General features: G+C 33.2%; 4 protein-coding genes across 7 annotated transcripts; 2 read left to right on the forward strand and 2 right to left on the reverse strand.

Moving 5' to 3' along the window:
- Window positions 1-2086: 2086 nt before the first annotated feature.
- Window positions 2087-7239, forward strand: LOC111388356 (transcription factor bHLH47-like). 2 transcript variants are annotated; one of them, XM_023013035.1, is made up of 5 exons: window positions 2087-2245; window positions 2718-2843; window positions 5116-5234; window positions 5325-5452; window positions 6457-7239. In XM_023013035.1, exons 2-5 carry the CDS (start codon window positions 2818-2820, stop codon window positions 6808-6810), a joined length of 627 nt encoding a protein of 208 aa, XP_022868803.1. In that variant the 5' UTR covers window positions 2087-2245; window positions 2718-2817; the 3' UTR covers window positions 6811-7239. The 2 variants fall into 2 exon arrangements, with proteins under 2 accessions (XP_022868803.1, XP_022868804.1); XM_023013036.1 differs by having other exon boundaries at window positions 2760-2843.
- Window positions 7240-7699: 460 nt separating this feature from the next.
- LOC111388390 (HVA22-like protein a) lies at window positions 7700-12438 on the forward strand. Of its 3 annotated transcripts, XM_023013071.1 has the most exons (5): window positions 7700-7897; window positions 8198-8224; window positions 8491-8613; window positions 11701-11947; window positions 12139-12438. In XM_023013071.1, exons 1-5 carry the CDS (start codon window positions 7830-7832, stop codon window positions 12199-12201), a joined length of 528 nt encoding a protein of 175 aa, XP_022868839.1. In that variant the 5' UTR covers window positions 7700-7829; the 3' UTR covers window positions 12202-12438. The 3 variants fall into 3 exon arrangements, with proteins under 3 accessions (XP_022868839.1, XP_022868841.1, XP_022868840.1); XM_023013073.1 differs by lacking the exon at window positions 8491-8613 and having other exon boundaries at window positions 7702-7897; XM_023013072.1 differs by lacking the exon at window positions 8198-8224 and having other exon boundaries at window positions 7706-7897.
- A 2190-nt stretch (window positions 12439-14628) lies between these two features.
- LOC111388372 (ubiquitin-conjugating enzyme E2 2-like) lies at window positions 14629-17711 on the reverse strand. Its single transcript, XM_023013052.1, has 6 exons — window positions 17564-17711; window positions 16971-17104; window positions 16802-16827; window positions 15952-16041; window positions 15760-15848; window positions 14629-14942 (listed from the first exon to the last, which is right to left on the reverse strand). Exons 2-6 carry the CDS (start codon window positions 17093-17095, stop codon window positions 14814-14816), a joined length of 459 nt encoding a protein of 152 aa, XP_022868820.1. The 5' UTR covers window positions 17096-17104; window positions 17564-17711; the 3' UTR covers window positions 14629-14813.
- Window positions 17712-18533: 822 nt separating this feature from the next.
- Window positions 18534-21252, reverse strand: LOC111388342 (pectate lyase-like). The gene is made up of 4 exons (XM_023013022.1): window positions 21040-21252; window positions 20258-20912; window positions 19452-19694; window positions 18534-19046 (listed from the first exon to the last, which is right to left on the reverse strand). Exons 1-4 carry the CDS (start codon window positions 21225-21227, stop codon window positions 18825-18827), a joined length of 1308 nt encoding a protein of 435 aa, XP_022868790.1. The 5' UTR covers window positions 21228-21252; the 3' UTR covers window positions 18534-18824.
- Window positions 21253-25351: the final 4099 nt, after the last annotated feature.

Raw genomic sequence — 25351 nt, forward strand, 5'->3', positions numbered from 1 at the left:
TTTTTTACAAATAGAAAGAAACCACTTCACTTTCATGTCACTGTTAATCCTTTGTGGTGGAACTGAAAACTTAGACATTCCAGGATTAAGGGACATCATCTCAATTTCATATAACTTTGAATCCACATTAACAAGTTCTTGCACTTTGTTGTACAACTCTATATACGAAATGCTAGATGGAACATAAAGAATATCCACATTTTCTTCACCGTTTCCTATATAATCCCATGTCCATTTGTTTTCTTCAGTCTTTTTAAACTCGACAAAATAGCATACTTGTACCCATATCATTTCTACAGAATCCATACTGTAAAAAAAAAAAAGTTAAATAATTTACTCAAGTATATATCAAAGTAATATGAAAATAGTTACCATATTTGAATGATCAAAGTAACCACAATATATCATCAATAATGGACAGATCATAACAGATAACGGTTGTACTATCGTTTTACATGGTAGATAACGACTGTAGTGTCGTTCTGAACTACTAATAACGACTGGAGTGTCGTTATCGTCCAATAGTTGCGGACGATGCAAATATACACCAAATGCGAAAATAAAATCAACTAAAATATCATTTTATACTATATTCAACAATAAAAATACCAATATAAATGAGATTTCTAAAAATACCTTTCTTCTTTTTTTAAATATAGTAGAAATTTCAATGTGGATAATGTAGACACCAAAATCCTTGTTAAAATGCTCAAAATATTAGAGAAGATAGATGAAGAATGCAATGAGTAACAAGATTTTAAGGAAGCATCCACCAGGAAAGCCGTCCACTGATTTTTGCTGATGATTTGAGGGATTTAATTAGATTGAAATGGGTATTTGAGTCTTTTCAATGGTGAGGGTATTTTAGACATTTGATCTTATTTGTTTATTGTTTTTTTTGTAAGTGGAGGCTATTTTATCAAATAACATTGAAGGAAGGTTATTTTACAAATAACATTGTTTGACTGGGCTTTTTTTTTTATCAAATTCCCCTTATTAGTTTCGATCTCTTTAAGTGGATTTAATGACAAAAAGTAATGTGAATGGACGACAAGAGGGTCTTCCATGACTCAAAAGCCATATGGGGAGGTTTTTCATCAATCTGAAAGGGTAAAAAGGTATTATGCGATATGATCAAAAGTTAAGAGGATTTTGCATCAACAAACCTTTATTTTAATTCGAGTAGTTTGTTTGTGTAGCACATCAAGTAAATTTAAACGACATCCTAGCAATTGTTGTAATTGGCATGATTAAATGTATAAATATCTATGTGAAAATTAAAATAAAAGTTATGAAAATATAATTCATATTAACAACTCAAATATTCAACAGGCTTTGATGATCCCGTTTATATAGATATTTATCCCTTGTTTGATGGTCATTATTTTTTTTAAAAAAATTGATGTTTTATGTTGTAAATTTTATAGAATGTGTAGTTGAAAAATAAGAAAAAAGTTAAAATTTTCATGTAAATGTGATTAAAAATAAATATGAGAATAAAATAATTTTGTTACAAACAAGGGCTTAAGTCATTTTGTATTAATGCATTTCTAGGAACTCAAAAGTAATATTACTCATTCATCATTCATTTATTTTTATGTCCCTACTATATAAAAAGGAGAATGTGAAGTTACTGTAGAAATTAATAGTAACTTGTTCCATTTTGTCTCACTAAAGCAATTTTTATTTTTAAGTGAGGGAGCAAAAATGACGCTGTTTGTCTTAATTTATATTTTATTATATAGTGTACTTCTAAATTTACTGCGACACGCAACTTTCCATACCTCCCATCAAGTTAGCTTAAAAAATTCACAGAGCGGGACACCCCCACTCCTCCTCACCCCGCCAACCCATCGGAGCAGGGCGGATTTTTTTTGCCATCACTAAATGAAACTTTCTGCAATTTGCTATATTAATATAAGCAATTCAAAAGGTGTTAAAAAAAATCCATTAAATTTCGTAAATACCTTTTTCTAAATTCTACACATTTTGCATTAATAATAACATAATAAATACAAAACTCCTGTGTTGACAAAGACTAGTATAATTAAAAAAAAAAAAAAAGGAAAAAAAAAACTCTCTAGTGGCAAACAGCGAATGTCCTCGATAATGCTTCCAACTGGCAGGCGCTCGGCACCCGCCTCCTCTTCCTCAACCCCCCACGCTCGATCTCCTCTCGATTCTCAACAAAGTAAAATAAAACTGGGATTCTTTCATTCAGGACTGATATACGCAATTCATAACGGTATGTATTTCTTTCTTATTTGTTCTCCAATAATAATAATTATTTTCTCACTTATATAGAATTTGATAGGTTCTTTTAATTTTTCATTTTATTTTTCTCATTTTTACTTTTATTTTTGTTATTTTTCTCAGATTGTTGGTGCATGAAAAGTTAGACTTGTGGTTCATTCATTCATTTTTTTTTATTACAACCTGTTTGCACTTCTGCTATGCTATCCCTAGTTTTGTCAAAAACAAACACTGCTGCTTGTTGAAATTAATTTTCGATATGTTGATAAGAATTACTAGGCCTCAGTTAATAAGTTAAATCTGGTTATGTGTTTATAAAGGCCTGGCACCATGCCACCATGATCAAGATTTGATTAGAATGATTAGTTGATTGCTTAATTTGATTGGTAGATCTTACATTCGTATGTTCTCAAAGAAAATGTAAATGGGCTGTATTTTACATTTACTAGTTGTTTGGATTGCAATGGGTGTCTTCAGCATAACCTCTCGAATATCATAACCTACGGGGTGGTAGTGAAACTGCAAAGGAATTCGGTGATTTCTCCAGTTGTTGAAAAGTCTAGCATGGCTGTGGAAACGTCAACAAACAGGCCAGTGCTTGCTCCTAGTATTTTGCATAGGAATTGTCTTTGATTAGCTTGAGTTTTCCTATCATATAATCAGGTGAATGCTAGAAATCTTACTTTTGTTGAACATGTGCTAACTCTTACAGAGCCTGTGTCTTTGTTTATGTCTTTAGTAATATTGAAAATTGGGAGCTATCTAGGTTCTGATCAAAGAAATTACAAGCCTATAAAACTGTCTGTGATGGGAGCTTTGGAGGGATTGTGCCAAGTAATCGACCAAATCAATGTCAAGATAGTATTATAGGAATGTCAAAATCCTAGTGGGTACATTATATCAATCTTTATACTACGAGGAATGAAATATAACATGTGAAGCAGCATTCTTTAAAAATCAAGAGCATATTCTATGAAAGGAACAGTGGTTTTCCGAGCATATGATTTCTTTTAGTTAATATCTTTTCACAAAATGGTAAGATGTATAGGAGAATGTCTGTTGATGCTACCAAAAATCTGAACTTGTGAAATCTCGACCTTAACGATTGAAGATGACCGTGAATGGGATCTCCAATACTTGACAAAGGTGTTTAGGTATGACCTTGTCGCCTCTCCGATTCTCAAGTTAACGAGAAGATAATTTATGCGAAAGGTTATAAATGTGCCTTAATAATGAGTTGAGGACTTGTATCCATAGAGGTGGACGAGGCAGTCCTGGTAGGATTAGATTATGAATGTATTATTGTTTAGGAGTCATGGATTGCATTTAAGTCCTACAAGGATAGGATAATAAAATCCTATTAAGACTATACGTTTTCGAAGTTGGATAGGCTTGAATTCATGGAAGTAGTCCTATTAGGTTAGATGTCATTAGTTAGAGATAAAACTAAGGTAATTATCCGAGGTCACATCAAACCACTATGTGGTCTGTATACTCGAGGAGGTTGAATCCCGAGGAGGTACGGGGAGAATCCTCCTAAATCAACCGAAAACAAGGTCGGGCATTGAGTCCTCGGGCTGAGGTCCTTGATGAATTTTCCATTAGGTCAAATGCTTAGGTCGGGAAATAGGCTATGAGGGGATAGCCAGAGGACACCAATGTTCGTAATATAAAATGGTGCCCGACCCTTCTTGAGCCTGAGCATAACTCCATTGAGCCACAATAATGGTAACTCCAGTGCTCCAACACGATAGGTTGAGCTATACAAGATTTGGTCATATCATCTGTAAATATATAAAATTTTCATAAAATTATATATGGTACAGTTTACAAGATTCAAGGTTCAATATTAGGAAGAGGAAATTCTAAAATCAGGTGTAAGTTCTCTGAACATTCTGAAAGCAGAAAAGACGGTTGGAGTCAGTCTTTTGAATTTGAAACCATGAAATTTGCCATGCAGAATCTTTGAGGCATTGAATTGTAGACGATAATCCTATGGATGCGTGGGCCTCAGAAATTTTGGTTTGCTAGAAGAAATTTCAAAAGCGTAGCTAAACTCTAAGCGGACTTTCTAGGAGTCATTCCTTGCCATTCTCTGCTAGGGTTTCTCGATCTCCTTACAGTAGGACACAAGAATATTTAACGACGATGTTGGAGACTTTTGAGTAAAAAAAAAAAAGAAAAAGATGGTAATGTGGAATTCTTGTAGTCACCGGTGTTGATGCAAGATCCGATAAATTTCTTCATTCATATAATTATGTTGCTTTCTAACTGTACATGCTTTCTTGAAACGAGTTACAAATTATAAGTCATGTTCCAGCTAATTCAAACAGTTTTGCACTCCCATCCCCCAAAATTAAAAGAAAAATGGAAGAATAGAAAGACCATCCCTACTGGAATGAAGACTGAAGTTCATATGGCTACCTAAAAATTTTCCATTGGCTTCTTTTGTCATTGAATTATGGTCAATCAGCATGTTTCAACCTGTGAAATAAAAGTAAAAACTACATTAGAGACAATTTTAGTAGGGCTTCCCACAGTCTGAGGAGAAAACTAACATCAGTGTTTCTGAAAATGTCAATGCTTTCTCTTTCTGAATTGAAAGATAAAAATATGCTATTAAGACGCTTTCAATAGCTGTACTGATTTACAGCATGCACACATAGTTATTCAAGTTGATTTATATCTTCATTTTTCACTCTGTAGGTTTCTGATGTATAGTGGCTGATGATTTATAGAACTTTTACACACTTTGACCTTTCTATTTCAACTTTTTTATTAAAACAAGAAAAATATTCTACTTTGAGTTACTGTCCAGAAACATTATGGTCCTGTCTGATGTCAAAACATTTCTCTATGCAGGGCTCATTCTGGCAAGAAGAAGCTGGGGAAAGTTCCTAAGAGAATTTCCAAGGCTGAGAGAGAGAAAACAAAGCGTGAACATTTGAATGAACTCTTTCTTGCTTTATCTAATGCTTTAGGTATTTTCTAAATGTTCTAATGATTCTACTTCAATTATACGTGAAATCTGACATCAAAACTTGATATCTTAAATGACTTTGCTTTTACAGAATTATCTGAGCAAAACAATGGTAAGGCCTCTCTATTGGATGAGGCAATTCATGTGGTGAAGAACACGCTAGATGAGATCGACAGTCTCAGAAAAGAAAATGCAGCTTTGTTATCTGGATCCCAGTATGTAAGTCATTGACATTTAGTTTTCACATTCTGTGTAGACACCTTTTTATCACCGACAGTGTTTATTTTTGTGTGCAGCAATTTTCATCAGTGGTTTTTGTGTACGCTCATACCTTGGTGACTTGCAGTATAACTGAACCTGAGTTAATTAACATGTTCTGATGTGATTTTTATATCAATTCATAATGTAGCAATTGTGAGTTCCATAATCCACTGGGAATATGCACTGGTTATGCTGGGGACCCTTTGAAGAGGAAGGGTGAGGATGGGGTTGGAGCGCATAAAATGAAAATAAAAAAGGGAAAAAATGTAGTAGGATAGCAGACAAAGAAAGTTGACAAAGAGGATTCTACCATAGTCGACAAAATCTTGCATTTAGAATTTCAGAAATCTTCTAACACTAAACTAATTCTGATCTTGTAAATAAAGTTCGATTCTCTCTGTCTCTGTCTCTGTTTTTGTTTTTGTTTTTTTTTTTTTTTTTTGGATGCTTAAATGTCAAAATTTTTACTCCTCCATTTTTTTGTAACTATAATTTTATTCCTGAACATGTAAATTTTTTAATACTACTACACATATTTCTTTATCTTGTAATTTTTTCTTCATTTTAAGTTATAATCATCATTACATGATAATTGTATTAAAAACCTGGTACTTTTATTTTCCTTGTGCAAAAGATCTTGATAACTTCCACAAATAGTACTCTTTTTGAAGAATGTAACATATGATGTTGTAAATGATCTCAGTAATACTATGTTTTGAATTCTTAAAAGTGATAGAAAAGAAATCTTCTGCAGGTTCTATTGTCAAAGACACTGGACATGGATAGATCTAGCGTTATTTCCTGATTTTTCTTAAGAAGCATCACGAGATGAGTGGAAAATTACAAAAAGAATAAACAAAAAGTAAATTCGTGACACTATTTTGGATCTTCTAAGGTAGTCGAGTTCTTTTAACCGGTCAGGAACTCTGAATTTAACCTGAACTAATTCTCTTTATTGACAGGTAAGCATGGAGAAAAAGGAGCTCCAAGATGAGAATTCTGCTCTGGAAGCTCAAATTGGTAAACTGCAATGTGCACTCAAGGGGAGGGTTTCTGGTTCGCAACTCAACCTAAATGTAGCCCCACCTGAATGTGAGCTTCAAGATCTGGAGTCACTTGGTGATGATCATCATCATAGATTGGCTTGTATGGAACCGGCTGCTAATCCTTTATATCTTGTCCCCATCTGCTATCAAGAGCTTGCTACGACAGAACTTGCAGGTAAGCCCATGCCGGTTGTGAGCAAACCCCATCCTAGATATCTTACTGCAGCAGACACGTGGTCGTCCGATTTCTTGAAAACCAATCAAAGTTAGGTGTGGAATTTGGATAAGGTGATAGAAATACAGGTGGATGTGCAGGAGGAAGGCTATGGCAATGGAAACTATGTGATCTACAGTTTTAGTCTGCTAAAAAACTCATCTTCGATCTTCTATCACCTTTCAGTACATAAACTTGGATAATTTTCCTAATGTGGGGAATAGACACGATAAATTTTGCCATAATTTTAAGAATGATTTTAAATCTTGCGAAAATTGTATAGTTTGTCATGACATTACTTGAATAGCAAGTTAGTTTCCAACTAGGAGGAAGTAGCTGGTGACAAAAGTAACTAAACTTTTGTTAAGTCGATATGTGATCCCCGTGAAAACATATCTCACTTCAAGGTTCTAGACGTTGGTTCAAGTTGTGAAGCTATCTAATTTAATAAAGTTGAACATTTGAGGTCACATAATATGACAATTCAACATAGTTTTAGACAGTTTTTTTGCTTGTTTTGTAGCGTTTTCAAGTGCTCGTAAATTGTAGGTTCTATAAAATATTCAGATAATTAGTAGATAAAATTTATGGGTCTTTTGAAATATATAAATAAAAAATACTCAATCAGATTAAATTAAAAAGATAAGCTTTCACAAATATGCACAAAATCTTTGAAGGTTAAAAAAAAAAAAAAAAAAAGGGCGCTTTAGACTAATAGTTTCAAAACATATATTTTCTCGTTCTAACCCTGGAAAGTCGCTAAAATGATTTAGCGCGCTAATCTCCAACTCAATCAATTATTATTATATTATTATTATTTTGGGGATTAACGAAAAAAAAATTAATAAACAATATAAAAATTTCTTCAGCTTCCACGAATACACGTATGCCGACTATAGCTACTTTGGTTTGGACCACGAAACAACATTTGTCCTAGCGGCTTTTGTCTTTTTCTCGCTCTATATTCCTCTTTTTCTCTTTCTTTGATTGGAAATTGAACTAACCCCATTAATTCACTGACATTTCATCAGGAAAAAAAAAAAAAAAAACCGTAAATCTTCTGCAAAATTGGGAGATGGGGGGATCATCTAATGCTGCAAGTTTCCTTAAGGTGTTGGTCTACAATTTTGACGTTCTTGCCGGGTTTGTCTCTTTTTGTTTTTCCCCCCCTTTTCTTTAGTGATTCTGCTAGAGTTTTACAGTTAAAGATTTATACCTTTATTTTGTAAAGACTTGATGCAAGAATACATGTGATGTGAATGATACTTCGTGATTGATGATTCAGGTTCTTGATTTAGGATTTGTTATTTCCTATAACAGGGTTTATAAATTGATTCGCGGGGAAAAATCTTGATGGGTTCTTGATTATTTTGTGAATAAGTGATATAGATTTGTTTATTTATGGGCTTTCACTGATTTTGTTTCATGTATTTTATATTGCAGGCCTGTAGTTAGTCTGGTTTATCCTCTGTAAGTAAGGCTTTTTTTTACCCCCCCCACTAAACCAAATTTAAGTACTACTTTATGATAGCATGTTTGGTATGGTGAATTGGATGGAATCACAGTATTAAAGTAGGAGAAGAAGTTAATTTTTTTGTACTGCTGCTTATGACCGTCCAGTACTTCACACCAGATATGCTCTTATTGCACACACAGATGAGTAAATACTTGATTCTGACTTACTATTTGAGAATGACTTTCAGTTTATGGTCGTGGTGTTTTAAATTTTTGGGCAGATATGCCTCAATTAAGGCAATTGAGACGAAATCGCCCATTGATGATCAACAATGGCTTACTTATTGGGTTCTCTATTCCATGATTACACTTTTTGAGCTCACATTTTCTAAGCTCATTGAGTGGTAAGTTATCACTGTTTTGCCGCTTCATTTACCCTTCATTTACTTATTTTCGTGCTTGGAGTGCTGTTGATGTAGAATTCAATCCATTTAGTTACTATTGTACTGGGATGTTGCTTACATGTTAGGCTTATCCTAATCATATGATGCATTATTAGGATTTGAAACTGAAAAGGTAAAGGGTCAAAAGCTCAAACTGGCGTAAAAAATATTTAAATAAATAACACATATGTGTGTGAAAACCGGAGGTGGGGTAGTGATAGACTGGTAGTCTTCTTTAGTTTCTTTTACTAAATTTATATTGTTTATCTCTCACACACTACAGTCCAGTGTTTTAGGTATGTGATATTTTCCTCAACTCATCACACCTTATCTCTCTCTCTCTCTCTCTCTCTCTCTCTCACTCTCACACACACACATTTACATGCTAACTCAACTCTCACAGCTGCTGGGAACTAAATGCAGAAAACCCTGCCAGAAGATGACAGGGGTAGCGGATGATTTATCTTGTTTGGGTTTTTTAACATTATTTTCTCCTTTTATTTTTTAAAAAAAAAATAGAACCTTACTGGCTGACTCGTAAAACAGGTCCCAGGTCAACCGAACCGGCTGGTTGACAAAGTTTGAGGCCAATTTTTATCTATATGGTTTCTGAGATATAACTAGACCTACTCCTGGTTTTTCTGGTCGCATTGGCCGGTCTGGTCTAGTTTTGGTAACATTGGTCCAACATGTGATAAAATGACACTTGATCTCGAAAATGAAATAGTACCTAGATTAAGCCCTTAGTTTCAATTTTCAGTCCATTATTGTACTTGTGAAATTTGTATGACACCGCCATGGGATGTTGAACCTGCACACCTGATTAAATGTGCGAACTTGACAATTTGGAAGTGCCAATCCTTTGAATAAATCGGACTTTTTTCACTTAATGCACAATGCAATGATACGGAAGGATATGATGACGAGAGGGAAGAAGGCCATCGATGGGAATATTGAATAGGGATTTGAGGATTATATTTTGTGTTCTTTATGAGACATAACAGAAATAACTATGAACATTGATATGCTTATGATAATATTAGGTTTAGCAGTTATAGGTGGAACCTTGTATATAGAATCAGACAAGTTATTAATAAGTTTGCCTGTAATTCTGCATCTCTCCTTGGGTAGGAGTATACAAGCAAACTGGGGATGGATTTATATTCAAATGCCTTTTATTTGAATTTCTGGTTACTAAAAACCATCTAGCATCAGAATTGCATTCTGGCATTTAGCTATTTTAATTTGTAAAGCAGAAGTTTAAGGATTTACTATGATGTCCATTTCATTCACCTTGAACAAATGTAAGATGATGTACATTTCATCCACCATGAGCAATCATAAGCTTTAGTTTTTGAACAATCAGTCATATTCGCTTGTTTAGTTGAAACTTGGAAGCACATGATTTGGCTTAAATTATTGATGGTAGAACGCAGAGCTATATTGTAAAATGTCTGAAGTCCATAAACACGTCATTTAGTAATTTTGCATCCTTCAAGTTGTATTGGAATTATTATGTGCGTTGGACCTTTTTAAATTTTAAGGAAGAGTATGCTCTTTGGTTACCTCAAAAAAAGGATCCTCCATGCTAGAAACTCCTAAGGTTTAAGATTTTAAGAAGGAACCAGCTCACTGTTTTGCAGCAAAGATTGTTATAGAACACCTTAAAATCTTCTAAACTCAAGGAGTTTTTGAGGATAATTTTTAAGGCAACTACATAGCATACTATTTATTGGTTTGGAGGATCATTTAAAGGGCAACTGCGATGCATACTCTTCCTCAAGAATGGTCAATTTCAAGTGCGGGAGGTTAACAGGGCTATGAACAGTTGGAGAAATGGAAATGCACGAAGAATTTTAAGTTGCAATGAAGGCTTTCTGCTAGCTAGAAGAATATGTATTGGATTTGATACCAAGATTATAACCACAGTTTGATTAGCCTACATCTTATAGTCCTAGGATTACAATAAGCAAACCTTTCAAGACATCGATCAAGATTGGGAGTTCGCATCCTCATTGGTGCTTTTCCTATTGGGGGTACCTTTCATGGTTAATAGATTGGTTATGGGGATATCCTTATTGGGGATTAACTTCCTAGGCTCCCTCAAAAGATACTCTTTGACTGTGGTGGCTTGTTAATTAATTCGGTCTCGAAGGAGGTTTAGACAAGATTAAACTAACTGCGATACAATTTTGTGGAAAAAAAGGCCGGATCTCAAAATTATTGAAATACAACTTACGGACTCTGGACTACTACAAAATATAGCTATGGACTTCAAACATTTCACAATGTATTCAAGGTAGTCTTGTGACTATCACTGGATTACTGCGTCTACCAAATAATCTTCCTGATGAGAGAGGATCTTTTGGTGGGAATATTTTCCATTTTGATTAAGCAAAGCATTCCATAAAGTTTATGAAATATTTCGAGGGACCCACAAGTACTACCTACTTATTCCGCACTCATTTCTATCTATTTATAATTTAAACCATTATAAACACTTTGTTAAAATGCTATTAGTGTCCAGTATCATTTCCTGTTATCTTTTGGTGCGATTGATTCATAATTCATAAAACAAAAAGTACTTTTTCAAATTTGTCTACAATATCATAACTGGAATGGAAATGCCCATTATGGGGAGGTAAAGGAGGCATGAAGATGATAAGGAAAGAGGGTGCTTGGCACCTGTCAATTTTAGAAGGGTGAATTACGAATTAGAGCCATGAAAAATGAAAGAAAAATATGTTGATATCTGTGGTTTTAAGAGGAGTCTAGATTGTGATAGAATACATTTCTCACTGCGAATGGAATTTTAGCACTTCCAAGTTCAATTAAAAGTATATTCCACGTCCATTTTTTACTCTGCCTGACATCTAAAATTTATGAGCATTTGTTTCCTCAGCATGCCAATGGAATTTTAGTATTTCATATTTAATTGGAAATATATGCTATTTTCGTTTATTTTCTTGGGTTAGCTTCATCTTCCCCATTCCGGTTTGTGCCTGGCATTTAAAATTTACGAGCCTCTGTTTTCTCCATATATGCTAGGCTCCCTTTCTGGTCATATGCAAAGCTGATATTCACCTGCTGGTTGGTCATACCATACTTCAGTGGTGCTGCATTTGTTTACGAGCACTATGTTAGGCCATATCTTGTTACCCGACAAAAAAGTGTCAACATCTGGTATGTCCCACGGAAAAAGGATGTCTTCAGCAAGCAAGATGACATTCTAACTGCAGCAGAGAAATACATTCAAGAGAATGGAACTGAAGCATTTGAGAAGCTTATTCACAAGGTAAGCTATAACTGGTTTGGAATTTATCTATAAAGAACTTTTCAGTACTTGTTTGCTACACCAATTTTGGCATTTTTTTATTCCTTAATATTGTCCAGAGTTGGTCTACTTCAACCATCTTGGATGTGGATTCCTGGTGATTTACGTAACCTATTCTTTGAGTCGGACTCATTTGATTCCTTTTTGTGTAGGAAAGAGAAACGACATCCAGGGCTAGCAGCTACTCATTTTATGACGATGAATACAGATACTGAGAGTTGCGTATATGGATACTGAGAATCGTAGTGTGTTATGGTCTTTGTTGGTCTGCTTTTGTAAACAGGGTCTTCAATTTGGTGTTTTACTGTTTCCTCAAAGTTTGACGGTGTGTTTCAAACTGCTGGTGTTCTTATGTTAATTATAGTATGTACCTTGTTTAATATTCTAAGGTCCTCAGAAATAACTATGTAACTTGATCTCTCATCAATTCAGTTCTACTTGGAAGTCATTCATTCTCGACTCACGTTTGGTTTTGATAATAATTAGATTTTAATAAATATTGTTAAGTTGATGAAATGTATAGTTGAAAAGTTGATAAAAGTTATGAGTCTTGTTAAATGTGTGATTGAAAATAAGTATGAGAAAAATAAATTTTAAGCAATGGAGGTCAAACAGGTCTTAAGTATGGTTTAATTATTTGAGCCACTGTTTGTTTCTCATTTTTGGAAGAATGAAAATGAAAAATATAGCCGTTATGAGCTCTACACAAGAGATAGAAATTCAAATTTGATAGCTTGATATAATGGATAACGGTCATATTTTTTATTTTAATGAGAAAAAAATGAGAACCAAATAGAGGTTGGAAGTTTCTCTTTTGACTTATGACATGCTGAGTAATACGATTTGGGCTTCTATCATAAAAGGTAACATTTTTTAGAGTAGTTTAAGTCCTAATATGTTGAGGTATATAAAACTCATTTTTTAACATGTTTTCGTCAGATTATGACTTGTTGGGGTCGATTAAATTGTTCGTTAGAGTTTAATGAGTTCTAATATTATATTATTATTTGAAGTTCAACTTAAAAGGTCAATTTTTTTAGTAGTTCAAATCCTTTTTGTTGATTTATATTTTAATAATTAGCCAATGTCGGATTCATTCCTTTTGAGTACTTGTTACTCGACAAAAATTAACTATGTTTTTCTTTTCCATTGAAGAACCCCTGATATTGCGAGTTGAGAGGTCCAACTTGGCATTATTTTTCATTTTTTTGGGGGAATTAAATGCTATGTAAATTCAGTGACAATTGTAAAGGGGAGGTTTATGATCTGAAAACCATTGGAACTAGTTTTCCGATATGTTCCCAGCGCTTAACAGGGGACGAGGAATGGATATTTTTCTGTATTTGTTTTAGATTTACACAAACTTTTAAACTTGTCTAGAGTCTGTGGAAATTATGACATTTTTTTAATCTTTGGTATGTATTATAAGAAAATGTTACGCAATTCAAGAGGCAAACCAACTCACGATTTTCTTTTTGTTGTTTAGTACAAGTAGCTACGGAGTTTGCTATGACTTTTTACTATCATTCGACCATTATGGATGCTTTTGTCTCTATTCAATACATAATGACAGAACTTAAATTTGGTTGTTTAATTCGATGAGTTCATTCCTTTTGTGTTATAAATGAATGTCCTAAGCCTCTGCAGAAAATGAGGATTGAGCTTAAATCCTACATAAACTTGGAGAATCCGTGAAAGAGCTGTTTGAGAGCTATAAGATATCGAAGAACTTTGCGCAGTTGCAAGTCTCCAATACTGATTCTGATTTGCCTGAAGAAGGAAATCATTTATCTGACGGCAATGTTCACAGCTCTACTTCTTAAATAACTGATGCTGAGAAGCTGAAGCCTAATCCATCGGACACAGATGCTAATGAAACAGAATAAGGTGAAGAAGCAGGGAAAGAAATCTCAATTCCTTCTATCTCACACTGCATTTGTTACTCTGTTTCAAATGTAGAATATTATAGAATATTGAATGGTCTAAAGTGTGCATATATGTTAGGTGGGATTTGTGATTTTTGTAAGTTTCTTGTGTTTATGAATTATGCTAAAGAATGCAATGGATTTGTCTAACTCCATACAATTGTGTTTATCGAGGGATTTTGAATGGTGGATAAATGAATAATACTTATAAATTTCATGAAGTGTATGGATGAAAAATGATTTAACAGATCATAAATATTAACTAAATATGATAGCCAAAAGACTATCTATGTTAACTTCTCCAGATCGCAAGGATAGTTTCTTTAGGTTCCCTATGTGCGACACTCGACAATATAAAAAAGCAAGTCAAAATTTTATACATTGCGTACAAAACACACCCAAACGATTTTTGACTTGGTATACAACAGTCTTCGCCCTTATATGACAATTATAAAATAAAACTCTTTTTTTCTTTTTAAATCAAACTCATTTTCAACCACATTCTTACAATAAAATATTTTGCAAGAAAATTTAAAACTTTTTCCTACTTTTCAATCACATATTCTCCAAAAATCACTATTTCAAAAACTCAATTTTCTCCAGGAGGAGAAACTCATTTTAATGGTTGTCAAACATGGACTTCCTAGGCAAATCGTTTGACAAACTTTGTTAGTAATACATGCATTGGAGAATTGCCACTAATTTGAAACCATAATATGCTAGAGAAACACATTTTTACCTGAAATTATTTTACTTGTGATTCTAATGCAAATCTATGTAGCAATTCTAATTCACATTACAGATCCAAAAGTTAACACAAGCATTATCTAAGGTACACATTTTACGGAATTAAGTTTTGGAACTCTGTATCATTTCACTGACTGTAGCTATGCACTTGGGAGTCAATCAGCAGTCCAGCTTTGCTCCACAATCTCCCGTACTTTTCGATTGTACTCTCGCTTATTCTCACTGAACATCTGAGCAGCTTCAGAATTTGCAGGAGAATTTGGGTTCGGATCAGATAATAACGACTGCATCAATTCAAAATGCCTTTTTGGCTTTAAAATTTTACTTAATTGATGAGCAATCGACTATTGAAGTAAAAGCATCAAGGCATGAACCCAATGAGGTTCTAATATTGTGGAGTGATAGATAGGTGGAGAAAGTAAACAAAATGGCCTCTCAAACAACCATTCACAGATGATATGTGTTTCATTCAATATTGATATTGTTCTCTGAGCTCCCTTTTCTTATGATTTGCTAGCAAACCGAGAAGGAAACATTTACACTACAACACGTTCCGATAGAACAAATTTTACCTTCTCCAAAACAGTTGTCCAAATTTTAAATATGAAACTGAATCCGATTCACCACCACAAAGTCCACCGAAAAAAATTTAACGGAATTAACCCAATACAAAACTCAATCCAAATAATATACATGATTAGGAAAGAGGTGTTGTGAACCGCTAAATTTCCAAATTCTACCTTAAGTTTGCTTTAAGACAGATGTATAACAATTATAAAAAAAATTCAAGAAACTATTCTCATTAAACGATAAGGCTAAGAGAATGAAAGAAAATATCATTCAAATTGGAAGGTCATATCACTAAAATCAAAAGTTCAAATGTAAAAATACTAAAATAAAAACCATCTTAAAGAAATAGTGAAACTTTATAAGCTCCAACTGCCATAAATAACATTTTCTTGAAACTACATATCTTATTTGTTAAGAAAACATATAATCTTTCAAACGCCAAGGTTGCTAACTTGGCATTTTCTTTGGCAGTGCACTAGACTTAGGGCAGATATTTACATGCTAAATTCAGCCATAGTATCAGTAATATACCTGGATAGATGTGAGTATAGCCGCAACATCATATATTGGACTCCACTGATTCTGCAGGATGTCAAGACATATACTTCCATCCGTATAAACTGATCAAATCCAAAAAGTAATTTGAAGTCTTAGGTCACATTACATTCATGTTTACAATAAATTCAAGTTTTAATCGGAAAAAAGGAAGCATCTTCATCTTACTGTTTGGATGGAACATCTGAGAGACAAATCTCACTTTTGGAGGCTTGTTGGGGTAATCTTCACTGAACTGAAGTGTTAACTTGAACGTACCTGACATGCTCAAATAATATTTGTAAAAACTATACCAGATAGAGTCTCTAGTTAACAAGTGAGACAATGGTACTTGAAAAGAATATGTGATTTTATTAAGTAGATCTTTTCAATTTTTTTTTTCCAGTATTTTGCAGCGAATAACTTGAAGCTTGATAAAAATATATAAAACCAAACTATATAATATCAGATTCTACCTGGCCAAAGTTAAATGGCCTTTTGCTTTCTTTCCTAGTTTTTACCCATGCTTTTACAGAGACCTGGGTAGGAGCTTGAAAGCCGAAGTGCTCTGGAAAAGCCAGGTCGAATTGCTGATCAAAAGGTCCTGTAGGAGTCTAGGCCGTGACTCCATCCCAGTGTGGCTGATATATCCATAGGCTAATCATACTCCTAACATTTTGGGAGGCAGAATTTGGTTTCATTTACCGCAATGCCCGGAAATGTAAAGCAAAGAAAAATCACGACTTTTAAACCCTGTCCAGCCTATGTAAGTCAACTCTACCCCTGTAATTATTAAAGTCTTGTCCTTCATAAAACTACATGTACGTACAGCTTTAGAACCCCTCTGAATTTTACATGAGATACATAAGAACTAAAATCTATTTCTTAATAAAGATATCATTTGGCATGAGTAACTAAGAATGCAAAATGGAAATGATTAAGAATCATATATAATAAAAATCATAAGTACCGAAACTCAATATCAAAAACTTTAAAAGTAAACACTTCCGAACAAATTCTGAGCATAAGAATGACCCACCTCCATCCCAATTTGTGTCATCAGGGCTGCAATTCATACCAGAAAAGATACCATAAGATGATACTTAAAAATCACCTACATAGAAGAGAATAAATAAACAAATATATAGACATAATAAATTACAAATAATACCATTTGATTTTGGCGCAAGCAGAATGCTGAAACTCACCCGAATATGATCGCATTCCAAAGCATAATATTATTTTCTTGGGGCGCGCCACTGATACCCGCAGGCGGGTCCTGTTGTAACCTCTTGAAATCCCTCATTAGTCGCTTCCTAGATGGAGTAGACATCTTAATTGCCTAATATAACAATCATTAACAGAATTAATTAGCATTCACAGGAAAACACCAACATATAATTAACTAAAATTCACAGTCAAAATAATCACAATCTAATAGTTTTGTTCAATAATTCACACACAGATTCTTGCGTTCAGATGAGAGATTATATGACTTTTCAGTAATATTTCCGAAAATAAACTTAGGGTTATCTACAGTATTCATTACAATTATAAAGACTCAATTTTCATTCAAGAAATGTAAATTATCACCTCAATTTAGCATTTAAAAGAATTTTATGTTAAACCCAGAATTCTAATGCATAAATACCCAAAAAGAAAAACAAAAAACTAAAGACTCTTATCTCTCCGTCATATCAATATTCAAGATTCCAAGTCGATTTTTCTTTATCTACATCCAATTAATTAAATAAATGAAAAAACAACATCTACATGAATTTTATAATGGGTATATCTTTACCAGGGAGACGAATCAATTGAAGTCCTCTGGTTGAGTGTGTGAAGCGTTAAGCCAAGGAAAGAAAGAATGAAAGAAAAGAACAGTGGGAATCGGGATATTATCGTTAGGCTGGCCTATTTCTTGCACACGCTTACTGGCGCATAGGTGGTTAATTAAATGGATAATCATTAAAATTTTCGTTATATTATTACTTATTCATTGAAAAAAATGAATAAGATTACATTGCTTGCTTATATATTAAAACAAACATGTTATAACAACAGGATTTTTTCACAGATTCTCTTCAAGAAGATGGCCATTTTTCCGTAATTGGCTGTTGTCAAACACAATTTTTGGTACACAAAAATCAGCTCTTTCTGTACAAAATTTGTGAAAACATCCTATACTTGATTTTTTTTTATATTAAAATTGTTACTTATTTACCATGTGTGGAATCCGTTTATGTGATGGAAATTGTCATTTGATCAATAGAGATAAAATGTAATTAAATGTGCTCATTAAATTTAACCTTATGTTACTAATTGTGCATTGAATAAAAAATAAACACATTGTTCACTTATCTATTCAAATTGTTTCTCATTCATCACGGTGATTAATATAAGTTATAAATTAGCTTCCGATAGTTTAAGTTGGAAAAAATAGATTTTCAAAGATTTCAAGAGACGAACTCAAAGTGTTCAAAATAATTTATACTTCTTTGCCAAAGTATTAATACCCACATAAACTCTATTTTCTTGAATAGTGTATTTGTACCCCCAACCCATGATGCGAAGGATTTATTTTCATTGTTTCATTTTATGTCCTTGTTGGCCCTAATTTTTCATTAAACTCATTTTCAATCATACAATTCATTAATTTTTATCAAAATCTACTGAAATCTAATTTTTAACTAAACCAAATAAGGGCTATATTTTGACCTTCAAATTTTTTAAATACAAATTATTGACAAATTGGAAAGACCAACACAAGGGAGATCGTAATTTCAATTATACATATAACCATTTCAATTATTTACAAGAGATCTATCGAGTATATGTAAATACATATAACCATTTCAATTATTTGCAAGAGATCTATCGAGTATACATATACACGAGAAATGAGTATCCCTTTTATACTTTTTCTACAGGTACACAAGAAAATTATCTACTTTGGCTTCCTACTTGATGCTTTTGAGCTCAATTCAGATGAGCAGGCCTGCTGGCATTCATTTTTCAACGAAAGGAAAGAAATGTTAAATTAAATCTCTGACTATATATACCTAACACTCTTTTTGCACAATGCAACTTAGAGAGCCAGCAAATTGTGTAAGCTTATTTACAAATGTTCCAGGCTTTGGGCTGACCATATCAGGATCCCCACCAAATTTGTGATTAGGGTCTCCAGACTGTGTGAAGAAGGCTCCATTCATCATCACATCTCCCTCTGATTTCCATACCCAATTTTTCCACACACTGTCAGGTGTATATTCTCTCTTTGTCACCTGCACACCAGAATCAAGAATCAGCTGTAAAAAATTGTTATTTCAGTGTGTGTATGTTGAGGTGGACGGGACATTAACGAACAACATTAAGGAAAAGGAAGAAGTTAAGTTCTTGTTTGATGAATAGTGTATTGGAGCCTAGACCATATGTTCACTTATCCTCTCGATCGACTAGAGATGGACCTAATATTCAAGGGTATCTCCCCATCATTTATAACAGATTTTACGGAGGTCTCATTTTCTGATGAAAGAGGCGTGACATCTTTTGCACACTACTTCACAGCAGTGAAAAATTCAACGGTTTACATTTTATTTTTTAGTATTTTCGGGCTTAACTGCAAACATTGTCGAGTGCATTGTCTAACGTTGTCCATTAAACATATTGATAGTGCTCGATATGCTTACCTCTTTGGCAAAAGAATTTGGCGGGGCGATGAAGCGATTGCCCTGGCTAAGTATGGTAGGGTGTTGGCTTCCACCGATGGCATACATGAGCCAGTGAGTATAATCATTGTTAAGTATATGTACAAAACCCCATCTCGCTCTCGGCATTCTTTGTTCCAATCCTTGTCCGAAGTGATTGAAACAAAGGGTGATTTGCATTATTGAGTCGTCCGAGTAGCTATCACTTGCTCCAAATAACATTACCTGCATAGTAATATAATCATTCATTCTTCTTTCATCTTGAAACATAAATCGCATATTTAGTGCTTGTTTGGGGAAACTTAAAAAGTTGGATTAAAGTCGAAAATGAATATTAACCACACGTTTATTGGGACCCACAATTTTTATCAAATTTTTCAACCACATATTTCATCAGCTTCTATTAAAATCACCTAAATTTTAATCAAAAGTTTTGTCAAACAACCCCTTAGTTTGTAGTTAATGAGAGGCAACACGACAAGTTCTCTCAAATTCCTTAGTTAGTTGGAGATCTGCAATAATTCCCTTTAATAACCATGACCAGGCTCAAGAATCCATCTTTATGAATCCATTAGGAGATAACTCAGTATCAATATATAAAAAAAAAAAAAAAAAAAATCAGTATCAATAGTACGAACAAGATTTTATATATGTAGTCTCTGTCACCAAACATGCCCAAAAAACAATTCATCGTCTTGAAAATGCACGAATTTTGTTTGGATTAAGGAAAAAAGAGGCAAAGACAAGGAAGAAATTCCATAGTTAGGTAGAACAACAATTGAGATTACCTCATTATGGTTGGTGAAATGGCAATTGGATATGGTAATGGCCGTAGAAGCTTGAATGACATCAATAAGTCCATCTTCACAATTTGACATGGAAATATGATCAATCCAAATATTCGTACCCCCAAAAATCGAAATGCCATCACCATCACTTCTCGTCCGGTAGCCATAGTGATCTATAGAATCTCTAATTAGGCCGCCGTTACCGGCTTTAATGTCATGAATTCGAAGGCTATGAATGATCACATTACTTATGAATTGTAAGGTAAAACCAGCACCATTGGCAATATGCACTCGTGCTCCACGCCCATCAATTGTTTTGTTACTTGTCATTATAAGTTCTTCACTTAGCCTAATAACCATATCATGTGCAAATATGATCCATAGTGGCTCCGGTTGGATCACGGCATGGCGCAAAGTTCCCGGCTTAGGGTTAATTTCGTCATTGTCTGATGGATCCGTTACAACGTAAATCTTTCCACCCTTTCCTCCGGTAGCATGTCGACCAAACCCTAGAGCGCAATCGGCTAGTTTCATTCGATTTTGTGCCCAGTTTTTGTCACATCTCCAGCATTGATCAATAGGATTTGTAGCCATGCATGGACCATTATTCTTTTGTAAATCCCTTCTTCTTGTGCTGTTGCTGCCATCTATCGACCTGCATTGAACAAAACATTGTTTTATATAAACAAAAATGTCGAAGAAAGCCTTATTCCTTGAAAAATCCGTCAATCGACGGAATTAATATCTTTTCTCGTCACTCTGTTCAATTCATTACAACTTACTTGTGAACGCGCTTATTGAGATTATCCATGACTTCTTTTGAATTTGGTTGATAAGCCTGGCGAGCGGCCTCCTTGGCTTTATCTGCTCGCTCTTGCCAAACCCTATCAAAATCTGTATCAATTGCTTCTGATGTAAAAATCATGGTGGAAAAAATGAATAAAACGATTCTATGTTTAATTACATCCATTATTGCACATCTACTAATGCCTTTGTTCTTGTTATTATTATTTTTTTTTTCTTTCCTATCTTCTATAAAATGTAGAGTAGATATATGAAAATGTAGGGTTGGTCAATTTGTGTTGGAATAAGAGAATTAAGGGATGATGAGAAGCTGAGAGTGAAATACGGCGAACCTCTTTTGCACAACCAGTGAGGGAAAATGCCATGAGTACAAGAAATTTCTTAACAGAATTTCTATCTATGCTTATTGACGTGGTCGTAGATGATTGGATTGATTTCTTTATCAATCAATTCTTGCCATGTGTTGTCCGTCAATAGTTTTTGTTAATTTTTTTTGTACTTGTAACATAATTCACTGGTGAATCACTAGTATATATTATTTTCTTCGGACATTTCCCCCCTTTACTATGAGATAGAAAGGGCATAATATTTGGGAAACATTATTAGAAATTAAAAGTTATTTTTACCACCTAGTCAAAATCAAATTTTAATTACAACCACAAGTTCAAAACTATTACTCATTGTTATTCACATATTTTATGATCTTGACCGATCTTTCCAGAACACACATGCGTACTAATTTGAGTGTATGCTTATTAGGATACCGTATTAAAATGTATTAAATGATATAATGAATAAGATTTAAATTATTTTATTAATAATCGATCCACTTTACAAAAAAGGCCAAGTGTAAACAAAGTATAAGATTGAAATTGGCCTTCAATTATATCTGTAGTTATTTATTAAAATTCAGTGGAATATAATTTGATTTCAAATGATATTTCACCCCAATCAATGTCTTATGCAAAAAGATGATATTATTTAACAATAATTAAAAATTCGACACTAATAATATTTACCAAATATGCCAACTATTTTTACTTATATCCTTGTACAGAAAATGAGACATGAGGGGTTCGTAACGGACACTTTATTTCATTGCCTACTCTTTTTTGAAAAATACCATGCACCTCAAGCATTGAATCTTGAACGTGGCTTCTACTAATTAATCATGTCATTATTATAATCACTTAAATTTTTAAATATTATATTAACGCTTACTCGATTAAAAAATTAACATAAAAAAATAAGAGTGGTCTTTCGTTCATCTCACTTTTACTATGAAAAACGAATAAAAAATATATATATTCTTCTATATGCTTATTGTTCACGAAAATATATGTCGATTTAAAATTATTGTAAGTGAACGGTTCGTTAACAAGTAATAAAATGACTTGTAAGTCCAAGTATGATCCCACAAAGATTGTCTTAGTTCAATTTTAATTACCACGACCTTAATCGTAACAAGAATGACAAAATGTGGTGTTATGATGAAATTATAACTAAAATAATGACACAAATATGAATGAATTAACTAAATTAGATGTAAATTTATGCTAAATGAAATTTGATATGTTCTAATGAATGATAAACATTCGAAGATTGTGAATTCCCATGCAATAGTCCTTTCTAACATTAGTTTTACATTTTTACAACATGATTAAATATTAAAGAATCAGTATTCCTATTATATTTAATAATCTCTTTTAAGTAATATTAAACATATTCTTATATATAATCAGACTATATTTCTATGACGAACGCAAACATACAAGAATGCATGAATTTTTATGAACACTTAAAGATTTACATAGAGTATAGCGGTATATTTTTATTCTCTATCAGACCCTATGACGATTTATACCATGTCGAGTTTATTTTTCTTCTTTCGAATGTATAAAATAAGCCACCATATTCACATAATTACCGTTCACAATAATCATGGAGAAAGAGAATTCATATAAACCATTCAAAACTTAAAAATGTGTTTTTAATGTCAAGAATGTAAAACTAAAGATTAAAAACTCATACTACATTGTTCATCGTTCTCCTAGCACATAGAAATCTAGCCTAATAGGGTTCATCATTCTTCTAGCACATAGAAATCAAGCCTAACATGGCGTTATTACGAAAAAGAAACTTGAAGAAACAATATCACCCAGTTACTTATTTATTTGAATCTTCGTGTTTTCAGGTTGTTCTTTGCGTTTCTTGCCTCCTTCCATGCTCTTAAATCCTTAGAAATCTGTTAGAATGAGCCTTTCCCGTTTTGGATGGTCCTAGGGTTTTAAAAAGTGTCCCTAGATTTGATTTCATCAGAATTTTAATCAAATAAGGGAATCAAAATTTTCATGACGAAATTGTACTATGTGACCGTATAGTTCAATTAAAATCAGTCCTTCCACTATTTGAACATTGGTATGCGACCGCATGGAAAATTATACTTTGCGATCGAATAGTATTGTAAACTTTCTAAAGTTGCAATTTAGTCCCGAAACTCCAATTTCTGGTTTCTGACATTTTTTTTCTTATTTCTTCTTCTTCCAACACTTCACATCTTCAACAAATTGGTCCTAACTCTTTTGCATCCTCGTTTCTACTTTTGGATCATCTTTTGGTTATTTACATTTTGGTCCTTGAACTTTGATTTTCTTCCATTTTGTCATTTTTTGCTTATTTCTCCTAATTTCAGCGCATTCATCAATCTTGTCTTACAAAACATAATTTATACAGAATTAAACCATATTCCAACACAATTACCAACAATTGTCCATATTTGTGGGCTAACTAAGTGTGTAAAAAGTATTTATCACTTATAAATATTACAACTATCTCAATTGTACTTTTATACCGATGAGACATTAAACTTTCCGTAAATCTTGATAAGAGGGTGGAGCTCAATGGTGTGAGCAACCATTTTGGGCAGCTATGAAGAAGAAAACTAAGGAATAAACACATGCATGATATTGCAAGAGAAGCTAATTATAAGTTCAACATAAAAAATAAGCTCATAATTTCTACTTAGATTGTGTGAAATTCATCAAAATCAAGGCTAAATATGTTCATTTCTTGTATACTTAAAGGGTTCAACACAGAACATGTGAGGGGTCAAGCAGATCATAAATCCAGCCATGTAACCATAAGTGGGAGAAGGAAGGAGAATGAAGCATATATATTCTTTCGAGCGATCTTACAAGGTGTCTGAGAATTCAAAGTTGCAGAGGCCAGTGCAAAATTTGAAGACGAAATCTTATCCGTGATCCTAAGAGAACAAGAGATCAAAAGGATGCCATGAGATCACGCATTCATCCAATGATTATGACCATGATAATCAAAGCTATGAGTCGAGTGGGGATGAAGATTTAGACTAAGATAATGATGATGGCAATTGCTACAACTGTGAGAATAAACGAGTGCTCGAAGAAGAAGAATAATTTTTTGACATAGACACGGAAAATCAGTCAAATGAAGGCAAACTATTTCAAGAAGTAAAAAAGAAGAAAGATAACTGACAGCTTTTTTAGCATTTGTCTGGGCGTTCCCGTCTTGCAGATATTTCAGTCAAATGGATAGAGAGAGCTTTAAATAATGGACAATTCCATTTCTACCGAATAAAATGTACTAATAGTTGTCCTCCTCTCATAATGCACACTGGCCCCGCGTGAATATAAATATTCTCAAATGTTGTCCCCACTCCCTATTGTGAGTAGTAGGTAAAGAATTAGGTAAAAAAAATTATGAACATTTAGCAATATCCTTAAATAATTAGTGTTTCCACTGTTTATCAGTGCTGTTATTGCAAATTTGTACTTTACAACCTATATTACATTCTGTCAAACGTATGGAGAAAAAAAATGTATATACATTATGGGATACATCTTATCTATAATCTATAATATATTAAATATCACATCAAATGAAAATCATTTTTATAATGATTTTAATCATACTACAATTTAATTATTTCAACGTTTCTCAATATGTAATAAATACTTCAAAATCTTTGTCGTGTATGAATTTCATGTTATTATGAGAATTAACTAATATTCATATTAATTTAGACTCGGTGAATCTTGACTTTACAATTTTTGATATATACAAATCTAGAATTATTATAAATGAATTTACTTATATTCATGTAGCTATGAATTTCAATGGGTGTTTGAATTCATGTATTACCGATTAATTCTTATGTACCAAATATAATATAAAAATATTACTTCTTCATAGTATTTTATCATCACAAGAAATTTGAATCATAGAAATTTATCATCACAAGCATCATCAAGA

Source organism: Olea europaea, unplaced genomic scaffold (genome assembly GCF_002742605.1).
Source record: "Olea europaea var. sylvestris unplaced genomic scaffold, O_europaea_v1 scaffold489, whole genome shotgun sequence".
Classification (NCBI taxonomy): Eukaryota; Viridiplantae; Streptophyta; class Magnoliopsida; order Lamiales; family Oleaceae; genus Olea; species Olea europaea.